This window comes from Molossus molossus, unplaced genomic scaffold (assembly GCF_014108415.1).
Source record: "Molossus molossus isolate mMolMol1 unplaced genomic scaffold, mMolMol1.p scaffold_m16_p_2, whole genome shotgun sequence".
Classification (NCBI taxonomy): Eukaryota; Metazoa; Chordata; class Mammalia; order Chiroptera; family Molossidae; genus Molossus; species Molossus molossus.
Window position 1 is genome coordinate 143,514,994 of NW_023425355.1, and position 19,650 is coordinate 143,534,643.

A 19,650-nucleotide genomic window follows, 5' to 3' on the forward strand; every position below is an offset into this window, starting at 1 on the left:
GTCTATGAAAGTAGGTTTTGGGTTGTTTCTTGCATCCTTAAATTGGCCCTACTCAATGTACTTCCATCAGCCTTAGTGATTTCTGAATCAAAAGATGTGAATCAGAAATGAAAGCTAAAATCATAACCAGGGCTGCCAACTTCCAAACCAAACTTGGGAACTAGAAACATCTGAATACACTGCAAGTAATCAATAAACCCTGCCGGATTTGAATTAATAGCCCATTTAAGAAATGAAGTCCAATCAAATCATTAACTTTTTGAAGTGACATATAAAACAGCAAAACTGTGGAAAACTTCTTTGTAGTAGAAGAATTTTAGAAATATAAGATAGCATTCAACGTATTTTATTGTACCTTTTGGAATATAAGAATGCTAGAGTTATAAAATTTGGAAGTTTCATCAAAGTAGAAAAAGAGATTCAACTTTCCTGATTTCAAAGGAGAGTCAACTCCATATTCTTTGAAAGATCTAAGGAAAATAGTTGGCCTAAAATGAACAGATCATGTTTCTGAATTTCTGGGAATTTATAATTTGGGGCAATGGTGGTTGTGGTATGAGCTTTCTCAAAACATATTTGGCTCAACAAAGTAGATCTCAGTCCATGTTTTTTTGTAAAACAAACCTATTCATTGTAAACACTGAATAGTCAGAATTTGGATTAAATTGAAGCCATGTTACAATGGCAACTGGGACAATTTTCCTCCATAAAGTAACCCAAATCTCAGTGATTTGGAGAGTTAAATGGTTCTCAAACCAAATCACTGTCTATTAGTAAAACTACTTCTCAGTGCAGACAGTGCTACCTCAGGTTTGTCCATGGCTTCATAATGTTAGTATTTCCTGACATATTATTTTATGTTTTTACCACAATAATCCCACATGGCTGAAAGGGCAGATAGTATTCACCTCAATAGGAAACTTAGAAATTGAGATATTCCTTTCCTAATATCATATGAGTAGAGCTAGTACTCTACACATTTCATGGCATGTACTCTCGGATTACTAATGGGGTCTCATCAAGTTCAGTCAAAACCAGAATATCTTTAGATACAGAATGTTAGCGACAACATCAAAACCTGAGGACCTCACAAGATAGCCAATTGATTTTTGACATAAGTGCTAAGACACTTCAGTGGAGGAAAGAACAGTCTTCAATAAATAATGCTTAGACCCCTGGATATTTATAAGTAAAAGAATACAGTTAGACCCCTACTTCTCATCACACACAAAAATTTAACTCAAAATGGCTCATAGATCTAAATGTAGCAGATACATTTTAAGAGAAAAGGCGTAAATCTTTATGACCTTGGATTAGGTTTCGTAGTTACGACACCAAAAGCACAAATGACAATAGAAAAATAGATACATTGGATTTGATCAAAATAAAAACGTTTGTGCTTCAAAGGACACCAACAAGGAAATGGAAAGACAACCCACAGAATGGGAGGAAATATTTGCAAATCACATATCTGGTAATGGACTTGAATATATAAAGAAATCATACAATTCAATAAATAGAAGACAAATGACCCAATTACAAAAGGAACAAGGAACTGAATAGTCATATTTCCAAATTAGATATACAAATGGCCCATAAGTACATGAAAAGATGCTCAATATCATTAGCCATCAGGAAAATGCAACTTAAAATCACAATGAGATAACTTTCCATACCCACTACTATGATTTTTTTAAAAGACAATATCAAGTGTTGACGAGGATATGGAGGAATTGGAAGCTTCATATATTTCTTGTTGGAATATAAAATGATGCAGCCACTTTGGAAAACATTTGGGCAGTGCCTCAAAAAGTTAAACATAGAGTTGACATCTGACCCAGTAATTTCACCCCTATATTCAAGAAGAATGAATACATCGGTGCACCCAAAAATTTATACATGAATGTTCATAGTAATAACAGAGTCTATGTAGCCCTAGAAAACTAATAAATCATACCTGCATATTGAGTGCTTGCAGTGTATCATGATAGCTACTTGCTTCATTGCATTTTACCTTGTCTCTTCTTCGAAGGCTATTTTCACTATCCATTCATTCAACAAGTAGTTTTTGAATGCCTATTCTGTGCCAGATGTGGTGCGGGGGGCTTGGGATAGATGCCTCATTTAATACAGCAACCAAAGATCCCTGCCTTTACGGAGCTTGCATCCTATTAGATTTACCTTGGTTGTATGTTCAAGTACAACTTAGTTCTTGGGACTCATTCTAGGAGATACTTTTCAAGTGTAGGGTGCTACTTCCCAGAAATTTTACTTTCTCCATCATGTTTCAATGTGATCCCATGCTTTTTTTTTTTTTTTTAAATCCTCACCCAAGGATATTTTTCCATTTATTTTCAGACAGAGTGTGGAGTGGGGGGAGAGGGAGAGAGAAAAACATCAACATGAGAAAGACACATCAACTGGTTGCCTCCCACATGACCTTGACCAGGGCCCGGGACCAAACCACAACCAAGGCACATGCCGTTGACTGTAATCGAACCTGAGACTCTTTGGTCTGTGGTCCAGTGCTCTAATGGATGAGCCAAACTAGCCAGGGCTGATCCCATCCTTTTCACAGCTCGGTTGTGGTCAATTATTAAATTGAGTTTCAGGTGAAAAGGAAAGAGAAGAAACTTCTCGAGAATAGTGGAGTGTCAAGCAAATGTTTCCATAAATAGGTAAAGTTATTTGGGAAGCCTCAAGGAGAACTAAAAATGATGACATAAAAGTAATAAGTAAGGAAAATTGAGCACAATGATTAACTTCCTTGAAATATTATCCTGAGTTCCACTTTCTGTTCTTGTCCATCAATGCATTTTTAATTTTTTTCTTTTGTTGCTAAATATTCAGCAAATATGTCTGTGTGCTAATCTGACATAGGACATGCTCTGGTGGTTTACTGCAAATGGCCAATTCTCAATAAGAAGGTGTCTTGAGCAGTCTCTCTGCTGTGTCTTGAATAAAAGTCAAGGAATCCTGGGCTCTGGAAACAGGACATGATTTCTGTGAACAGCCACCAGTGGATTTTTATCCTGAACTCCTGACCCTACTTTCAGTTTATCTCATTCATAGAGAATGAAATTACTTCACTTAAATAAAGTATCCCAAATCAAAAGGGCTTAATGACTGGGCCAGGTATCCTCCCTGAGATACGCTGGAGTAACCAATGCTATTGTCATTCTTGGTAACACTGCAGCTTCTCCTGCGCTGTGTTAAAATCACAAAACTCATGCATACTATCTCCATTTCCCACAGCTGTGATTTCTGGGTCTCCGTGAATAAGCATTTTGGAATTGTCATGAGATGGAGGAAATAGCATGTGCAGAGTATTTCCCAAGCCCCGTTGCCAAGAATGAGCTAATTCTAACCCTCCCTTGCATACAATGAGTCTTCAAAACTTCAAATACAAGCCTTTCTATAATGATCTACCTTTCCAGGACAATGGCTTGCTTCATTGTAGGACCTTAGTCTTTCAGAAGTATACCAAAAGTAAAATTAAAATTATGTCATAGATTAATAAAATGTTTAACTATCCTGGGTATTTTTATAGTGATTAAATACAGAGTTGATGTTTGTGCTTAAGAGAAAAATTAAATGAATGTCATTTAACCTTGCTACCTTCGTTTTGGAAAATTTGTCCAAAAGACATTGACAGTAATCTGTCCTCCGTAAATGAATAATATTCATTTTTAAACTTACTTTTGTTTGACAGGCCATAATTGCACTTTCATTCAAAATATAAAAGCAGGCACTGCAAATATATTTCAAGTGTCAATTTCCAATTGGTAATAGCTATGTACATGTTGTGTTAAGAAAGATTTTGAGCCCTGGCCGGTTTGGCTCAGCGGTTAGAGCGTCGACCTGCGGTCCTGAGAGACCCGGGTTTGGTTCCCGCTAAGGGTGCGTACCTCAGTTGCAGTTTGTCCCCGGCCCTGGTTGGTCGTGCGGGTGGCAGCCACTCGATATATTCCTTTCACATCGATGTTTCTCTCTCTCTCTCTGTTCCTCTCTCTCCCTCCCACTCTACCTGAACAAAAAATGGGAAAATGTCCTCGGGTGAGGATAAAAAAAAAAAAAAGATTTTGAGGCTGAGTATGGCTTAGCAAAAAGACCGTTATCATTGAATAATGATTTATCTCCAGGAATGCAAGATGGGGAGTGAACATGTTAAGTCCTATACTTGCCATCCCTGTATAATGGGAAGAAGAGTTAACTTTTAAATCCCTTTTCAGTGATTACCAGAAACATACTAGTCTACATTAAAGAGAGCATTAACTGAAAATAAAGGTCAAATTAATGCTTCCCTTTTTATCTATCCTGTAGGTCAATGCATCACGTCAAGAAGCAAAATTGATGGAGGAGTGTGATCTTCTCATTGAGATCATTCAGCAAAGAAGACAAATTATTGGAACCAAGATCAAAGAAGGAAAGGTACGATTTCTAGGGCAGAAGATTTCATATTCTCTAGCTGGAGAAAATACCATACTTCCGTGCACTTTAGTAGCTTAGGAAATATTGAATATCCTCTTGTTCTATATTTTCTATAATATCCTCATAAGTCTTTAAGACGTAATTCAAAGCCCCTCATTTGGCCATTTTTTTCTCCATCCCTTTTTTTATATTACCATGGTCTCCTATACACACCAAACTCTAGGAGGTAGCATGGAACTCTGGTCTATTATAGCCTCTGTTTCCCATCTCTCTATGAGAAGGCAAGTTCCATAGAGAAAAGTTCATTGCATATATATATTACTATTTCCTAGCAATTAACACAGTATTAAAAAATGTTTAAATGAATCAGACTTTATACATGTATAAAAATTATGAAGTGCTTTCTCATGTCCTTGAGGGAATTTAGATATGTATAATTTTATGGTGGCAAAACTCCTGTAATTTCACTATATCATATACCCCTTTGTGGATATATTAAGAGTACTTCTTTCTCATGTTTGTAGATTTAAATTACCCATGGTTTTACAATAAACTATGTTCAAAAAGAAATTTTCAAATTTATATTATATTCTTTTTTTATGGCCACTTTCTTATTTATTCAAAATTCATTCAGAAACTGTTAGTAACTTTAGAATCCATCACTTTATTTTTAAATTACTCATATTTATATTGAAATACTTATCACCCATTTTATTTTACCCATTTCTCTGCCACCCTCCAAAGGTAATGCTGTAAATATTCAAAATAGAAACATTCATTCAAGATATTAAAAATTCATGAATTTTTTTATTATTGCTCAAAACTATAATATATGTATAATTAAATCAAATTAGAAAGTGTTAAATAGTACACAGAGATTACAATAGCTAATGTATGTGTTCTGTTTTCTACAAAATTTTAAAGGTACTTCTAACATCATATCATGTTTAAATTACTTTTTCTATATAGATTGAAAAATATTTATACATGTACATTGTGATGGTGATCAGAAAAGTTGAAGTTAAATCAAAGCAAATAGTTATTGAAGCTGTTATAGTAAATTAATAAATTAATATGCAGTTGTTCTCTGGCCAAGGACTGACTCAGATGTGTTGAGAAGATGCTTTTCCCCACATACAAATTATACAACTTAGAAGAGCACTGAGTGTCAACCCAGAATCCTTACAGGGTATATTTCCTCTTCCATCATCAAGTACCACATGTGAATGCCTCCTAATACCTGACATCTTCCAGGTGTTCAGATGCCTGACTGCTTGAAATACAGCTGTGATTAATTAATAATATGCACATGGAAGGTAATTTGTTGCCTTTACATGGTCGTGTACAGGAATCAGCTCTCAATGCTGGTATTAGTTTCTTATTGCTGCTGTAACAGATTACCATGAACTTGATGGCTTAAAACAACACAGATTTATTATCTGCCCTTCTAGAGGTCAGAAGTTCAAAATCAGTCTCACTGGGCTAAAGTCAAGATTTTGGCAGTGCTGTTTCTTTCTGGAGGCTCTAGGGCAGAATCCATTTCTTGCTTTTCCTACTTTTAGAGGCCACGCTCATTCCTTGGCTCATGGTTTCTTCATCATATCATTCTGACCTTTGCTTTCATCCTCAAATCTCTTTCTCTGACACAGACTCTCCTGGTTCTCTTTTATAAGGACCTTTACAATTCCATTGGGATCACCCACACAATCCAGGATAATATCCCCCATCTGAAGGTCCTTAACTTAATAATATCTGCAAAGTCTCTTTTGTCATGTAAGGTAATATATGTATTTAGTTTTCTGGTTCTTTTTGTTTGTTTTGTATTAAATTTATTGGGGTAACATTGGTTAATAACATAAATTTCAGGTGTACAACTTTATAAAATGAGATCTGTATACTCTATTGTATGCTTACTACCGGATGCCTAGTCTCTTTCCATCGCCTTGTATTTGAGCTCTTTTACCCTCTTCATCCTCCCCCACCCCACTTCTCCTCTGGTAACAACAATTCTGTTGTCTGTATCTATGAGTTTGTTTTTTTGTTTTGTTTTGTTTTGTTTGTTTTATTGTTCATTTGTTGCTTTCCATTTTATATCACACGTATGAGTGAAATCATACAGTTCTTGTTCTTTTCCATCTGACTTATTTCACTTAGCATAATACTCTCCAGATCCATCCATGCTGTCACAAATGGCAATATTTCATCTTTCTTATGGCTGAGTAGTATTCCATTATATACATGTACCACATTTTTATCCAATAATCTGTCAAAGGACACTTAGGTTGTTTCCATATCTTGGCTATTGTGAATAATGTTGCAATGAGCTTAGGGGTATATACATCTTTATGAATAAGTGTTTTCAAATTTTGGGGGTAGATACCCAGATGAAGGATTGCTAGGTCATATGGTAGTTCTAGTCTTCATTTTTGGGGAAACCTCCATATTGTTTTCCATAGTGCCTGTACTAGTTTATATTCCCACCAACAGTGTGTGAGGGTTCTCATTTATCCACATCCTCTCTAACACTTTTTATTCCTTGTCTTATTGATAATAGTCATTCTAACAGATGTGAGGTGTTATCTCATTGCGGTTTTTATTGAAATTTCCCTTATAACTAGTGGTAGTAAGCATCTTTTTATGTGTCTGTTTGCCATCTGTATGTTTTCTTTGGAAAAGTCTCTATTCAGGTTCTCTGCCCATTTTTTGATCAGGTTGTTTGTTTCTTTGTTGTTAAGTTGTATGAATTCTTTATATATTTTGGATATTAGTCCATTAATAAAGATATCATTTATAAATATCTTCTCTTATTTAGTTGGTTGCCTTTTGGTTTTGTTGATGGTTTCTTTTGCTGTGCAGAAGCTTTTTAGTTTAATGTAGTCCCATTCAACCCTGAATTCAAGAGCATGTTTTCCTCAGGAGAGGAACGTGAATGAAATTAAGGAGGGACATACAAAAGCTTCAATGCTGTCAATAGTATTTTACTATATTTTGAAAAGTCTGACACTAATATGATGAGAACATTGAGATTTGATAAAACTGGTACTGTGTACAGGAAGGTTGACCATATTATTTTTTAAATGGTCTGTTTGAAATTTTAAAAGGTGCATATTTGCTCAGGGACATTATATCAGAAGGCAGTATTAGAAAGCAAATGTTATTTGGAAAAGGTCAGGGCCCAGTTCAGCTTTCTCTTGAGTTACTATTTGGCACAGGACCAAGGGCTAGTTGACCCCAAACTCTGGAATTCACAGCGACCAAGTCCCTGGCCAGGGCATGTGGTGTCAGTTATGTATTTTGAAGAAAAGAAGAGCATGAGCATCAACACCCTAAAAATCTGAGGTGCTGGGCAGAGGGGGCGAGTATGGATTTGGTGCTCAGGGTGGTGGCTGGACTGTCTGAGGACGCCGAATCTAGAGAGGGAACAGAGGGGCCCTCTGACCAGCACTTGGAATCAGGGAACTGAAGAAAGAACTGGCCGAATCATGGACACCACAAAGGTGAATTTCATCTACTTTGTGAGTGTCTCCATCATCTCTGGTGCCAATCACAAGGCCATTAGACCTGGTGGGAACAATTTCACCAAAAGTCCTCTCACTGGGGAGGTTGCCAAGCAGGTGATGTTGTTACACATTGGTACATACTGGTCATTCTTGCTCTCAGAACATTGTGCATTCTTTGAAATAAATAGCTCGACAGCCTTTATACTTAGATGAACTGCAGAGTCTCAAGCTATGAGACACCCTGGGAGAGAATTGTCTTATTTATTCTGTAGGAGGGGATAAATTTCATGCCAATATGTGAAAAGCTGATGGAAAATTCCAGATTAGGCAAGTTATGCACTTTATGTTCGGACACAGATCAAAGCTAGAAGGCCACAGCTAAAGAGAAAAAGGGTCTTTCTCTTCACTGCTTGTATTTACTTTATCCAAAATTTAAGATAATTAACTTGGGCTAAATATTCAGGCTTTCTATAGCCTTATAGAACTGCTGATTACAGGTCTGTCAATTCAGATACTTGTGTTAATTGAAGATCACTTGTTTGGACATAGAAATTTTGGAGTGGGAATCCTACACACATATAAAAGCATTTAAAGTACATTTAAAGAAAAATAAAGGGCTACTTTTAAAAGCATGTGTAAGGTATAATAAACAATCAATAAAATGACATAAATATGTCTATGTCCCCACTAAAAGGACATTCCAACAGATAAAATATTTCCATGATGAGTATGGAATGAACTCCGAAAATTACAGTGTGGCAATCATACTTCCCAAAGGACAAAAGAGCAGCGCCAACTCAGAAAAATTTCCCCTGCAGCAGTACATACATATAGAGACTCTTCTTATATATCAGTATCTAGTTATTTCTTTTTAAAAATCAAATTTAATCTTGTCAGATTTTTCAAATAATACATTAAAAAGTGTTTTCAGATAAAATTAGTACTTTGATACAGTGCCTAATTCTGAAGTGCTGTACTGTGTAGGATAGTGTTTCATAGAGTGTGATTCAAATCGGTGCCATCTGATCAGAATCATTTAAGTCAGTAAACTTTTTTTGTAAAGGTCTGGGCCAGATAATACATATTTTAGGCTTTGCCATATGGTCTCTGTTGCAACAGCTCACCTCTGCCCAATTCAGATACTTGTGTTAATTGAAGATCACTTGTTTGGACATAGAAATTTTGGAGTGGGAATCCTACACACATATAAAAGCATGTGCCCAAAGTTGTAGTGTTAAGTCAGCCATAGATGATTCATAAACAAATAAATGTGGCAGTGTGCCAATAAAACTTTATTTATACAAACAGGTTTTGTGCTGGACATGGCGCACAGACCATAGTTTGTGAACATCTAACTTAGAGCAGTAGTTTTCTCTTTCCTTCTTTAAAAAAAATGAAACCTATAATAAGAAATAATATGACATGAAATTCAGCACAGACACACACTCACGAAAAAAATTTTATAAAATATAATTTACCCTTTCTACCAGGAATGCATTCTGATGCTTTTTTTTCTCCTCCCTCTCCTCTTCTATTTAGTTTCATAATGCTAGTCCTGAGCCTACTAATGATTCATCACCTAAAGATCAAAAAGCATTCATGCTTGTTAAAATGCTGATTCCTGCTGCTCTGCCAAGGATAGCTCCTTACCTAGGATATTGGAGAGTGACTACAACTAGTTTTTCTTTAACAAAAAAGATCCCCAGCTGATTCTTGTGCACACTTGGTTTGAAAAGTTCCAATCTAATCTATTGGATAGAATTGTACACTGAACTAAAAATAAAAATATGCCAACAATTGTTTTCTGCTAAACAGTCCCATATTTTCATTGGAGTCTCTCATTTACTTCAACTTATGCATGATTTAGGGCTTTTTTCCCCCACTTATGTCACTTTTAATTTCCAGTATCATGACAGAAGAAAAGAAAGAAGAAAATGGAGTTCAAGCATTGTTACATTTGTAATCTGTGTGGTCACTAATAGGCACACCGAAAGGATAAGTGACTGACATGAAGTTATTCTAAGGAAATATTTTGACTTTTTGTTTGTTAGAATTATACTAAACATCTTCAATTCTGCCATGTAATTGAAAGCATTCTTTATGTTGTATAATTAAATATTCCATTTACTTGCTTTGTTCTAGGGACTTGAAATTATTTTTCCTTCCTCTGAAAATTTCTTATGAATGGGACTCTGCCTTTCTTAGCTTTATCTCTGGATATAATGATGTTAGAAGCTAAGTTCTACTTAGTGTAAAATAAGTATTACTTTATGCAACTAAATGAACACAGTTAATCTGCTACAGATGGTCACTAAAATTATAATGTGTTAAGTCTTTTACCAGGCTTAAGATCACATAGTGTTTGCCCCAAAGATTTGACACTTCTTCTTTTAAATCATTACTTTCAAGAATTTTTTCTCACTCTTGCCTGAAATCTCACGGCTGCTGCCTCTCAATTTAGCATTCATTTCCTTTGTTTTCTGTAGTCCGACATAGCTGGAATTGGATGTTCCTTGGAGGCCTCAAGCTCTGACATCTCCTTCCTTCCTTTTCTTCGATTAGACTTGCATGGGGATGATAATGATGACTTGGAGAAAGAAGGAATTTCTTGGAGTTAGCAGGAATTCTGGAGGGAGCCTGAGCCAGCCTTGTCTGGAAGACAGATGAACTGGCCTCCTCCCTACCCTTTCACCCAGGGCTGTTTTCCATTCTGGAATGATCATAAAGCCAGCCAAGACCTGTCCCAGGCTGTGTGGATGGGGGCACTAGGCACACTGCAATTCCAATTAGCAGTCTAATTTTATCTTGGCTTCTGGCCAGAGAGTTTCATCTCACAGCACATTTCAAACACCAGAGCCAACGGTCAAGTGGGTTACCATGGACTTATCTTGGCCTGCCCCAGAGGTTATGGTCAATTACGCTTGAGGGCCGTTTTCAAGTAAGACAGAATCAGGAATTGGAATGGAGGTTGGAACTAAACATGCGTTTTTATCCCGACTGGGAAATGCTTATCAAAATAGTTCTTAGTTATCAAGTAAGCACAAAGTGCCTGGAAATGACGTTCCCAGTGAGGGGAAATGGCCCAGCTGTGCTTTTTTTGGCTTTCTCTCATCTGCTCAACAGGAAAAATATTAATCAATGGAAAAAATGCTCCCTTTCTGTTCATTTAATATGTGAGTTTTAGATAGTGTGGGGAAATAGCAATACCTAATGTTTTTATATCACAATTTTATCACATGTTTTGCAAAGAACTTTTTAGAAAATGGCTTTTACTGAAACCACACATTTGTGCCTATAGAGATGTTTTAGTTTCTTGATGGCACAGCTGAAAAGTGAGATAAAGTTCCAGGGTGCTCTACAATCTTGCAGTAATTGTGTGTAATAGTTAAGGGAAGAGGTTTGGTCACCCTTTGTAACTTACTACTGAGCAACACCTTTTTTTCCCCATCAACAGGGAAGCAATTAGAAATTCAGTGTTTCCTCATAAAACAAATGAGCAAAACTTCTCCAAGGAGATTAAAAATACCTAAGACAAGAGTCCTATAATAGATTGCTATATTTCACTATCTATCTATGCGTACTTTTTGAACTTTTATTGAAGGACGACTCACATACATCAAAAGGGTCCAGCCTGATGCATTTTCACTACACAAGGACACCCATGTAACCCTCTCCATGCTTTTGTTCAAGGTGATGAGGCTTCGCAAGCTGGCTCAGCAGATTGCAAACTGCAAACAGTGCATTGAGAGGTCGGCATCACTCATCTCCCAAGCGGAACACTCTCTAAAGGAGAATGATCATGCGAGGTTCCTACAGACTGCTAAGAATATCACTGAGAGGTGAGTGCCGGGGCTTCTGGGAAGTTCTCAGCTGCTAAGCTTCTGTGTCCAGGGTGTGATTGGTTGGCCTTGCCCTCGCCTTGCTTTTGTTTTCATTTTCAAGGCTAGTACCAGACAGAATAGGCACTTTGAGTGGCTTTGTTCCAGCTGAGGATGCTTCCCTTTGACGTTTCAGAGCCTTTTCAGTAGCAGCCTGGAGTTCAAGGCCTTTGAAACAAGAGTCCACCAGTTAGAAAGAATAAAATCCGCCTGCTTTTAGGAGGGAAAAAAGCTTATGATGGCACAAAAACAGCATGTGTTTTGACTCTGAGACCTGATCTTCTCATACACGTGATAGGAAAGCATCAGAAAGAAGGCAAAAACCTAAAAGGGAATCTTTTCTTCCATCTCAGGGCTCATATACTGAAGAAAAGTGGGTCAGGTGCAGTTCTGCATTAGGCCTGTTTTTATTTGGTTGAGAAGCTTCGCCTCTCCTGAGAAGATCAAGGCCAACTCACATGGGAGAGAGGACCAAACTGTCAACCTCATACCTCCTGCTTTTAAGATACCCTGTATTCCAGAACAGGGAACATAAAAATGACATTATGTGAATGTTTACTTCGGCAGTACAACTGGAATGGTGGTATTCAGTATGCATACCTGATCAACATAAAAATTAGTGGCCTTGCCCTGGCTGGTATGGCTCAGTGGATAGAGCATCAGCCCACACATCAAAGAATCATGGGTTCGATTCCCAGTCATGGGCATGTACCTGGGTTACAGGTTCAGTCTCCAGCCCTGGTTGGGGTGTATGCAGAAGGCAAACAATTGATGTGTGTCTCTCACATCTCTCTCTCTTTCTCTCACAGTGATGTTTCTCTTTTGTTCTCTCTTCCAGCTCCTTCCCTCCCACTCTCTTTAAAAATATATCAATGGAAAAAATATCCTCAGTGAGAATTTAAAAAAAAATTACTGGCCTTCACTAATACAAACACCTATAACAATTCTAGTGGAGACAAAGAAAAGCACTTAACACCACCTTAGTGACATCTCCAATCAATGCCAATGACCTTGACTTTTTATTCATTCTAATTTTCACAATCACCTACCCCTTATAAAAAGCAGTAATAGAATCCTGCTACTAGAAGACCCCAGATAGCTCATTCATTCTGGTCTTTCTCCTAGAGCAAGAGTCCGCAAACTTTTTCTGCAAAGGACCAGAGAGCAAATACTTTCAGCTATGCTGATTGGAAGGTCTCGGTCACAACTACTTAACTCTGCCATGGTAGCTCCACAACAGCCTATATAGATAATATGGAAATTAATGGACATGGCTGTGTTCCAGTAAAACCATTTACAAAAATAGGCAGCAGGTTAGATTTGGCCCGAGGGCTATACTGTGCCAACTTCAGCCTAGGAAGAAAAATACTCATCATCTTAGGACTTGAATTTCTTCAAGGAAAGAGAAAGAAAACTAACATTTATTAAGTGTTTGCTTGTGTTGGACACTGTACTAATTCTCAAAATATCACATAGAGGTAGGTATGGATATTTTCATTTTCACCGTTCTTTCAATGAGAGTAATGAACAGTATTTTTACAAGTCTGGTCCAGTGTCCAACTGGCTTCATTGTGTTGTTGCTTATATTTGAGAAAATTTCCTTCTGCAACTGGTTAGATACTTATCTCTTCCAAAGCACATAAATAAGAGCTGATTATCTTCCCCTTTATATCCTTAAAACAACCTCCTTTCTTCTCTAAGAGATGCCAGTTTCTTTCCTCATGACTCCTAGGTTCCAAGTGTTTAATTTTGTTTGCTGCTTTTATCTGGACTGTATGCAATAGCTTTATACTCACCTGGAAATTAAAAACTGCAAACAACACTACTACCCCGGTATACCCAGAACTTTCTGCTAGACAGTGATGACACATCATGGTTTCCAACTGGGATCCCAGAGTACTTTTGTCCAGCTGTAAAGTGTGAGATCTCCAGATGAAGTGGCTACTATGAGCTGCATTTCTCAGCAGTTCCTAAAAATTAGGTCAAGTATGATGAAAAAATTCTCACCTAGCGAGGGGAGAGAATGTGACCCATAACAGTTAAGACAGACTATTCTAAAAGAAGACCTACATTTGAAGTACAGTACAAGCAACTGAAATGCAGTACAAGGGCACTGAGCTTGGACTAGGAGTTGGAAAACCTGGGTTTAAATCCCAGTGCTGCCATTTCATAACTGATTCTTTGGGTTTATTCATGAGTTATTTTCTACTTATTTCTACCTCTATCAGTAGCTATGATAACATTGCTGATGACTCTTAAGTAAGAACAGGCCTTAAGCATCCCAGATATTTTGTAATGTTTGTTGGATTTATGTCTTCATGTTGCAGAATGTCAGTACGATCCTTCCTTGCATGTCTTTGTTTCAGTGCTGGTCTCTGTCTACCTGTGTCTGTTCTTCAACACTTAACATTCTTCTCTAGGGCATGACTTCTTGGTCCTCTGCCATGTACTGTGGGCTTTAGCACCTGTATACTTCTAAATCATCTTTATTTTTCTGTTGAAGGATAGAATGCCCAGAACGAACTTTTAATGCTGCAGGCCTTCCTAAAGTCGGATTTGAATGTGATTTTTCTTCATCATTAATTCACTAAAACTAGATTCACCTACAAGTTGAATCAAACTGTGAAAGGTTTTTAATTCAGAAGCATCAAAAAAAAAAAAAAAAAAGGAGAGAGGGCCTCAAGTTTTACATTGTAGGAGATGCATACGCTTTGGAATTAAGTGCCTGGCTTTGTACTATTGCTTAGTAGTGATTATGGATCGTATTGGGCTGCTCCTTGACTCTTGTGAGTACTTCTGTTCATAAGTTCCCAGCAGGCAGGACCCGCAGCCGTCTTGTTTTCACTATTGTAACCCCAGCACATAGCAAACTGCCTAATGTGAATGACTGAATCTGTAAAACAGGGCTGATTATTCCTACCTAACATGGTTGTTTTGGAGGGATAAAATGAAATAATATAGTAAAAATATTAGCCCAGTTTCTGTCACAAGATGAACATGTGACAAATGCTAATTCCCTTCCTTCCCACTCACTATATGGATGCCAGTGGATTATATCACATTCCATATTCTCAAACCACACTAATATGTAGGTCTTTGGTAGGACTGTATATGTATCTTTATAAAATTAAGTTAAATAAACAAAAATCTTCACTAAATCCAAGCATAAGAAACTTGGTCTACTACTAAAATTAAAATCAGTCTTAGTAGCAAATTATCTGCATCAGGAGGATGGTAAAAAGAAAATTTCCTCTGAACAGTGTCCATTTTTCAGAGCTCTTGGAGAGTCTCAGACTCTATGAGCTGACCCCTTTGTTCCTCAACAGCACAGGCGGTTCTAAGATTCATCATACTAGCCCAGAATGCAAAGCCAAGACCACCAGTTGTCAGCTCTGGAAAGATGTCACTTGATTCTAAGAATCAGAGCGCATCTGATGAATGTTTGGTTTTTTTTATTCTCACCCAAGGACACTGTTCGATATTTTGTTCAGGTAGAGTGGGAGGGGGAGAGAGAGAGAGAAACATTGACGTGAAAGGGATACATCGAGTGGTTGCCACCCACACGACCCAACCAGGGCCGGGGACAAACTGCAACCGAGGTACGTGCCCTTAGCGGGAACCAAATCCCAGGTCTCTCCAGACTGCAGGCCGACGCTCTAACCACTGAGCAAAGCCAGCCAGGGCTGATGAATATTTTTTTTTATCCTCACCCGAGGACATATTTTTGTTTTTTGTTCAGATAGAGTGGGAGGGAGAGAGAGAGAGAGACATCAACGTGAAAGGGACACATTGAGTGGCTGCCACCCACGTGACCCAACCAGGGCCGGGGACAAACTGCAACCGAGGTACGTGCCTTTAGCGGGAACTGAACCCTGGTCTCTCTGGACCACAGGCCGACGCTCTAACCACTGAGCCAAACCGGCCAAGGCTGATGAATATTTTAAGTGCATTCTGTAGGGTGTTAATTGGTCTTAAAACAACACCAAGGTAGCTGAGCCAAATGCATTTGGGAAATCCTGAGCTGACCAAAGTAAGCCACGTTTTGTTTCTGTGAGATCTCACCAGGTTGTACCACGGTAATGTGCATTGTAGACCGCCCACCTGAGAGAGGCCCGGCTAAGTGCCATTGTTGGGGTTAGGCACAGAGGGGAGGATATTAGACAGGAAGGGTAGAGCATCTTCCCCTGGCATTAGCTGTTTGGCAGAAATTCTGTGAGCAGTATAGCTCTAGACATATCTACCTAGTAGAAAAATAGCCCCATGTGGCTGCTAACAACTGAGTGTCGTGGAGATTGGGGGCATCAAAGTAGACAGAAACAGGAAGTAATGTGCAACCCACCCTCTGAAGCATAAAGCTGCAACACCATGCCCTTATTTGCCCTAATATGTTAAGAGCTTAACACACATACCCACAAGCATGCACACACATGTGCACAAACACACACATACACAGCCATGAGTGTAAAAGCAAGGAATTGAGAAAGTAGCATACACTGATGGCCCCGGTGGATTTTGGTAACTTATCTGAAATGCCAGAAGATCGGCAACAAGGATTTGAGGAATAAAAACATCGCCTAAAATGTTGAATTTGGCAAATCTCCCCTGGCCTGTCACTCTAATTAAGAATTTGAAATTGTAGCTAAAGATAAATATCTTTCCTTTGATCAAAAAATGTGTTGGTGTTAAAAGCTGCAGTAATCTTCAAAGAGTCTTACTGTCGGTGTTTGCCTCCTAGGTTTAGGAACATTCAACCTTTCCAGTCCCACCCCCCAAAGTTCCCACTATCAAAATGGCCTTTCCAACACTGTCACTTGACAAAAGCATGTTTTATTTCATTGCTTGTGGACCACAGAACCAGGAGAAACTTAGGAATGAAATCTATTTTGGAGGGGCCTAAAACAGAGGCTTCTGCCACCGGACGGAAAAAGTGCTAAAGCAAAAGTATCTGTTGAGAGTAATCGAGATCCTCTGACCTGTTGAGCAGATCTGTGTCACGCGTGCCCTGCAGGGAAATGCAATTGAAATATAGGCACTTGTTTCATAATAACTCATTGCAAGTTTTCCTACTGGACATTCTAAAACAGAATTAATTGGGGTTTCACTTTGAAATTTTTATTTGAGGAGTTCAGTTGGCACTATACCATGTCTTTGTTTTAAGTTGACTCTTCAGTTAGAGTATACATTCAATGTTATTTTGTATTAGTTTCAGGTGTATAGCATTTCTTTTAACTTTTCTGCCCTGTTACAGATATTTTGGGCTTTTCAATACATGGCATACTTTGAGGGCTTAGTACAGTGATACCTCGGTTCTCGAACGCCTCGGTTTTTGACCAAATGGAGATTCGAGAAACTTTTGTCTCGGAATCCGAACAAATATTTGGAACTCAAACTTCCGAGATGAGTCGAGTTGAGCCGAATGGCGTTCATTCGGCCCAGCGCGCCTTGCTTGCGTCATCAGTGTGAGTGCAGAGAGAGAGTCACGCTTTGTGGAGTCACGCTTTCCTATTGGTTTCATTGCTTCGGTTCTCGAACAATTCGGTTCTCGACCGTCCTCCTGGAACGAATTATGTTCGAGAACCGAGGTATCACTGTAAGTATTTATTGAATATCTGTTGAACAATCCTAAGATCTCTCTGAGTTTTAAGCAGTTTTTGTGTTTATGGGTCATTAGGAAAGCATTTTTAAAAGATATCTTTATTGATTTTTAGAGAGAGGGAAGGAGAGAGAGAGAGAAAAAAAAAACATTGATATGAGAGCCAAATATCAATGAGCTGCCTCCTGCAAGCCCCCTACAGGGATCAAGCCTGCAACCCTTAAGTGCACAGGATGATGCCCAACCGACTGAGCCACACCGGTCAGGGCAGGAAAGCATTTTTAAATACAGTTTGAACATCTGTGAAAAAAAAAAAGCCTAACAACTATCCCTTTATCCATTATTTTAAATTAGCAGTTGTTAGTCATAATAATTAGCCCAATTCCCTTGGGTGCAATATTTAACAAACAAAATCACAACTCTGTCATTCATTGCTTTTTGGTGAAAGGGTCAGGTAGTGAGTTTAGATTCTCCACTCTCATTCATGCACTCGAAACTCTTCTTTCGGATCCCAATGTCATTCTGACTTTTTTTTCCCTCTACTTCTCTCCCACTATGGCACTGAAAATGTGCCACAAATTATAGAAACTGTTAAGTTACATATAGAAATGCAATTATAGAAATTATTTCCAAATATTTTGAGCATTTCACAAGTGTAAGTTGTTTTCACTGAGGTTAAATTCACATAACAAAATTAACCAGTTTAATACACACAATTCAGTGGCATCTAGTACATTCACAGTGTTATACAATTACTACCTCTTATCAAGTTCCAAAATATTTTCATCACCCCATACCCATGAGCAGTCACTCTACATTGCCCCTCCCCCCAGTCCCTGGCAATCATCAATCTGCCTTTTATCTCTGGGTTTTCCTATTGTGGACCTTGATACTTACCAATACCTTGTTGTATGGTTTATAGATGAGAAGTCTAACTAGAAACCCTAAATGAAGATGAGAAACAGTGTATCCATTGGGGGAATTTGTGAGAAACCTCATGAATATTTTCCATGCCATCTGCTGGGAATATGGTGCAAGAAAATGAATACAAGGAGAATGAAAACGAGCCAGACAAAAACTCCCTTTTTAATGTTTATTTTAGAGAGAGGCTAGTAATTGATTAAACTAATCCAATATCTGGAAACATTCTCTTTTAATCTTTACTTTGCCTTTTATGCAGTTTGAAATTTTGGAGACTCCTCTTTGAAGTGGAGCAGGGTCGAGTCTGAAAGGAACAGTTTCCCAGACAGATGTGTGAAGAAATGCCTGCAGCTATGTGCTTCTCGCTGGGGTTAGATGTGATGGGGCCAGGCTGTTAAATACACAGCAACATGAAATATGAATATTCTTTTGCCTCCATGGGAAAAACGTTCCTCTTGATAGTAAAAAGGAAGGGGGAAGACACTCTGCTGTTTTTCCAGTTCCTTTTCCTTTTCTTTAAGTTTGAATTAATTTGTATTTTGTTGCTGTCTTGTGCTGTTCCGAGAGCCTTTTTAAGCCTCATGTCAAAACAGCACTATTTTTAAATGATATTTCTTCTCTGTGATTTTTTTTTCATTCTTATGCAAGTATAATGAAAGTCATCTAAAAAGTTGTTTTGTTTTCATTACAGAGTCTCCATGGCAACTGCATCGTCCCAGGTTCTAATTCCCGAAATCAACCTCAATGACACATTTGACACCTTTGCCTTAGATTTTTCTCGAGAGAAGAAATTGCTAGAATGTCTGGATTACCTTACAGGTGGGTCTTTTTGATGTTGTATATATTCAGTGAAACAAATACTTTGCCAGCAGATCAATTCCCTAAAAACCAGAGATGTAGGCTTCTGATTTAGGAATAGAGTCTAATATTCCCGGAAATAATTTCTGGCACTTTTTTCTTCAACTAAAATAATGTAGTCGAAGACTAATTGAGGATGCAGGAAAAAAGAGAATCTCGACCATTAAAAGCATACTTACACCATTCCCCTCACTCTCAGAGTGTGGGTAGCACAAATAATATCCTCATTGGTCATCAAAGAGATACATAGGGTAGTGTGGCTGTTTTCCATTTCATGTCAGCAAGTCATCTGACTCTTCTAGTGCCCTGGCAAGGAAAAAAAAAATGACAGCTAACTTTGATAGGTAACATCACCCTGCTCCAGCTCTTTGTGCCTACAACCTTTTTTAATCTTTGTAACATCAAATTGAGGTAGGGTATTATAATCCTCATTTTGCAAATGATGAGGGCCATCCATCTTGCTGGAGAT

The 19,650-nt window shown here is 38.1% G+C and overlaps 1 protein-coding gene across 1 annotated transcript in view; it reads left to right on the top strand.

Annotated features, from left to right (window-relative positions):
* The window catches only part of MID1 (midline 1), a 142,117-nt gene that overhangs the window by 101,193 nt on the left and 21,274 nt on the right, over positions 1–19,650 (top strand). Inside the window, exons 4-6 of the mRNA XM_036271502.1 lie at positions 4,324–4,431; positions 11,622–11,770; positions 19,015–19,142. Coding sequence (XP_036127395.1) covers positions 4,324–4,431; positions 11,622–11,770; positions 19,015–19,142 — 385 coding nt within the window. The remainder of the gene's footprint in view (positions 1–4,323; positions 4,432–11,621; positions 11,771–19,014; positions 19,143–19,650) is intronic.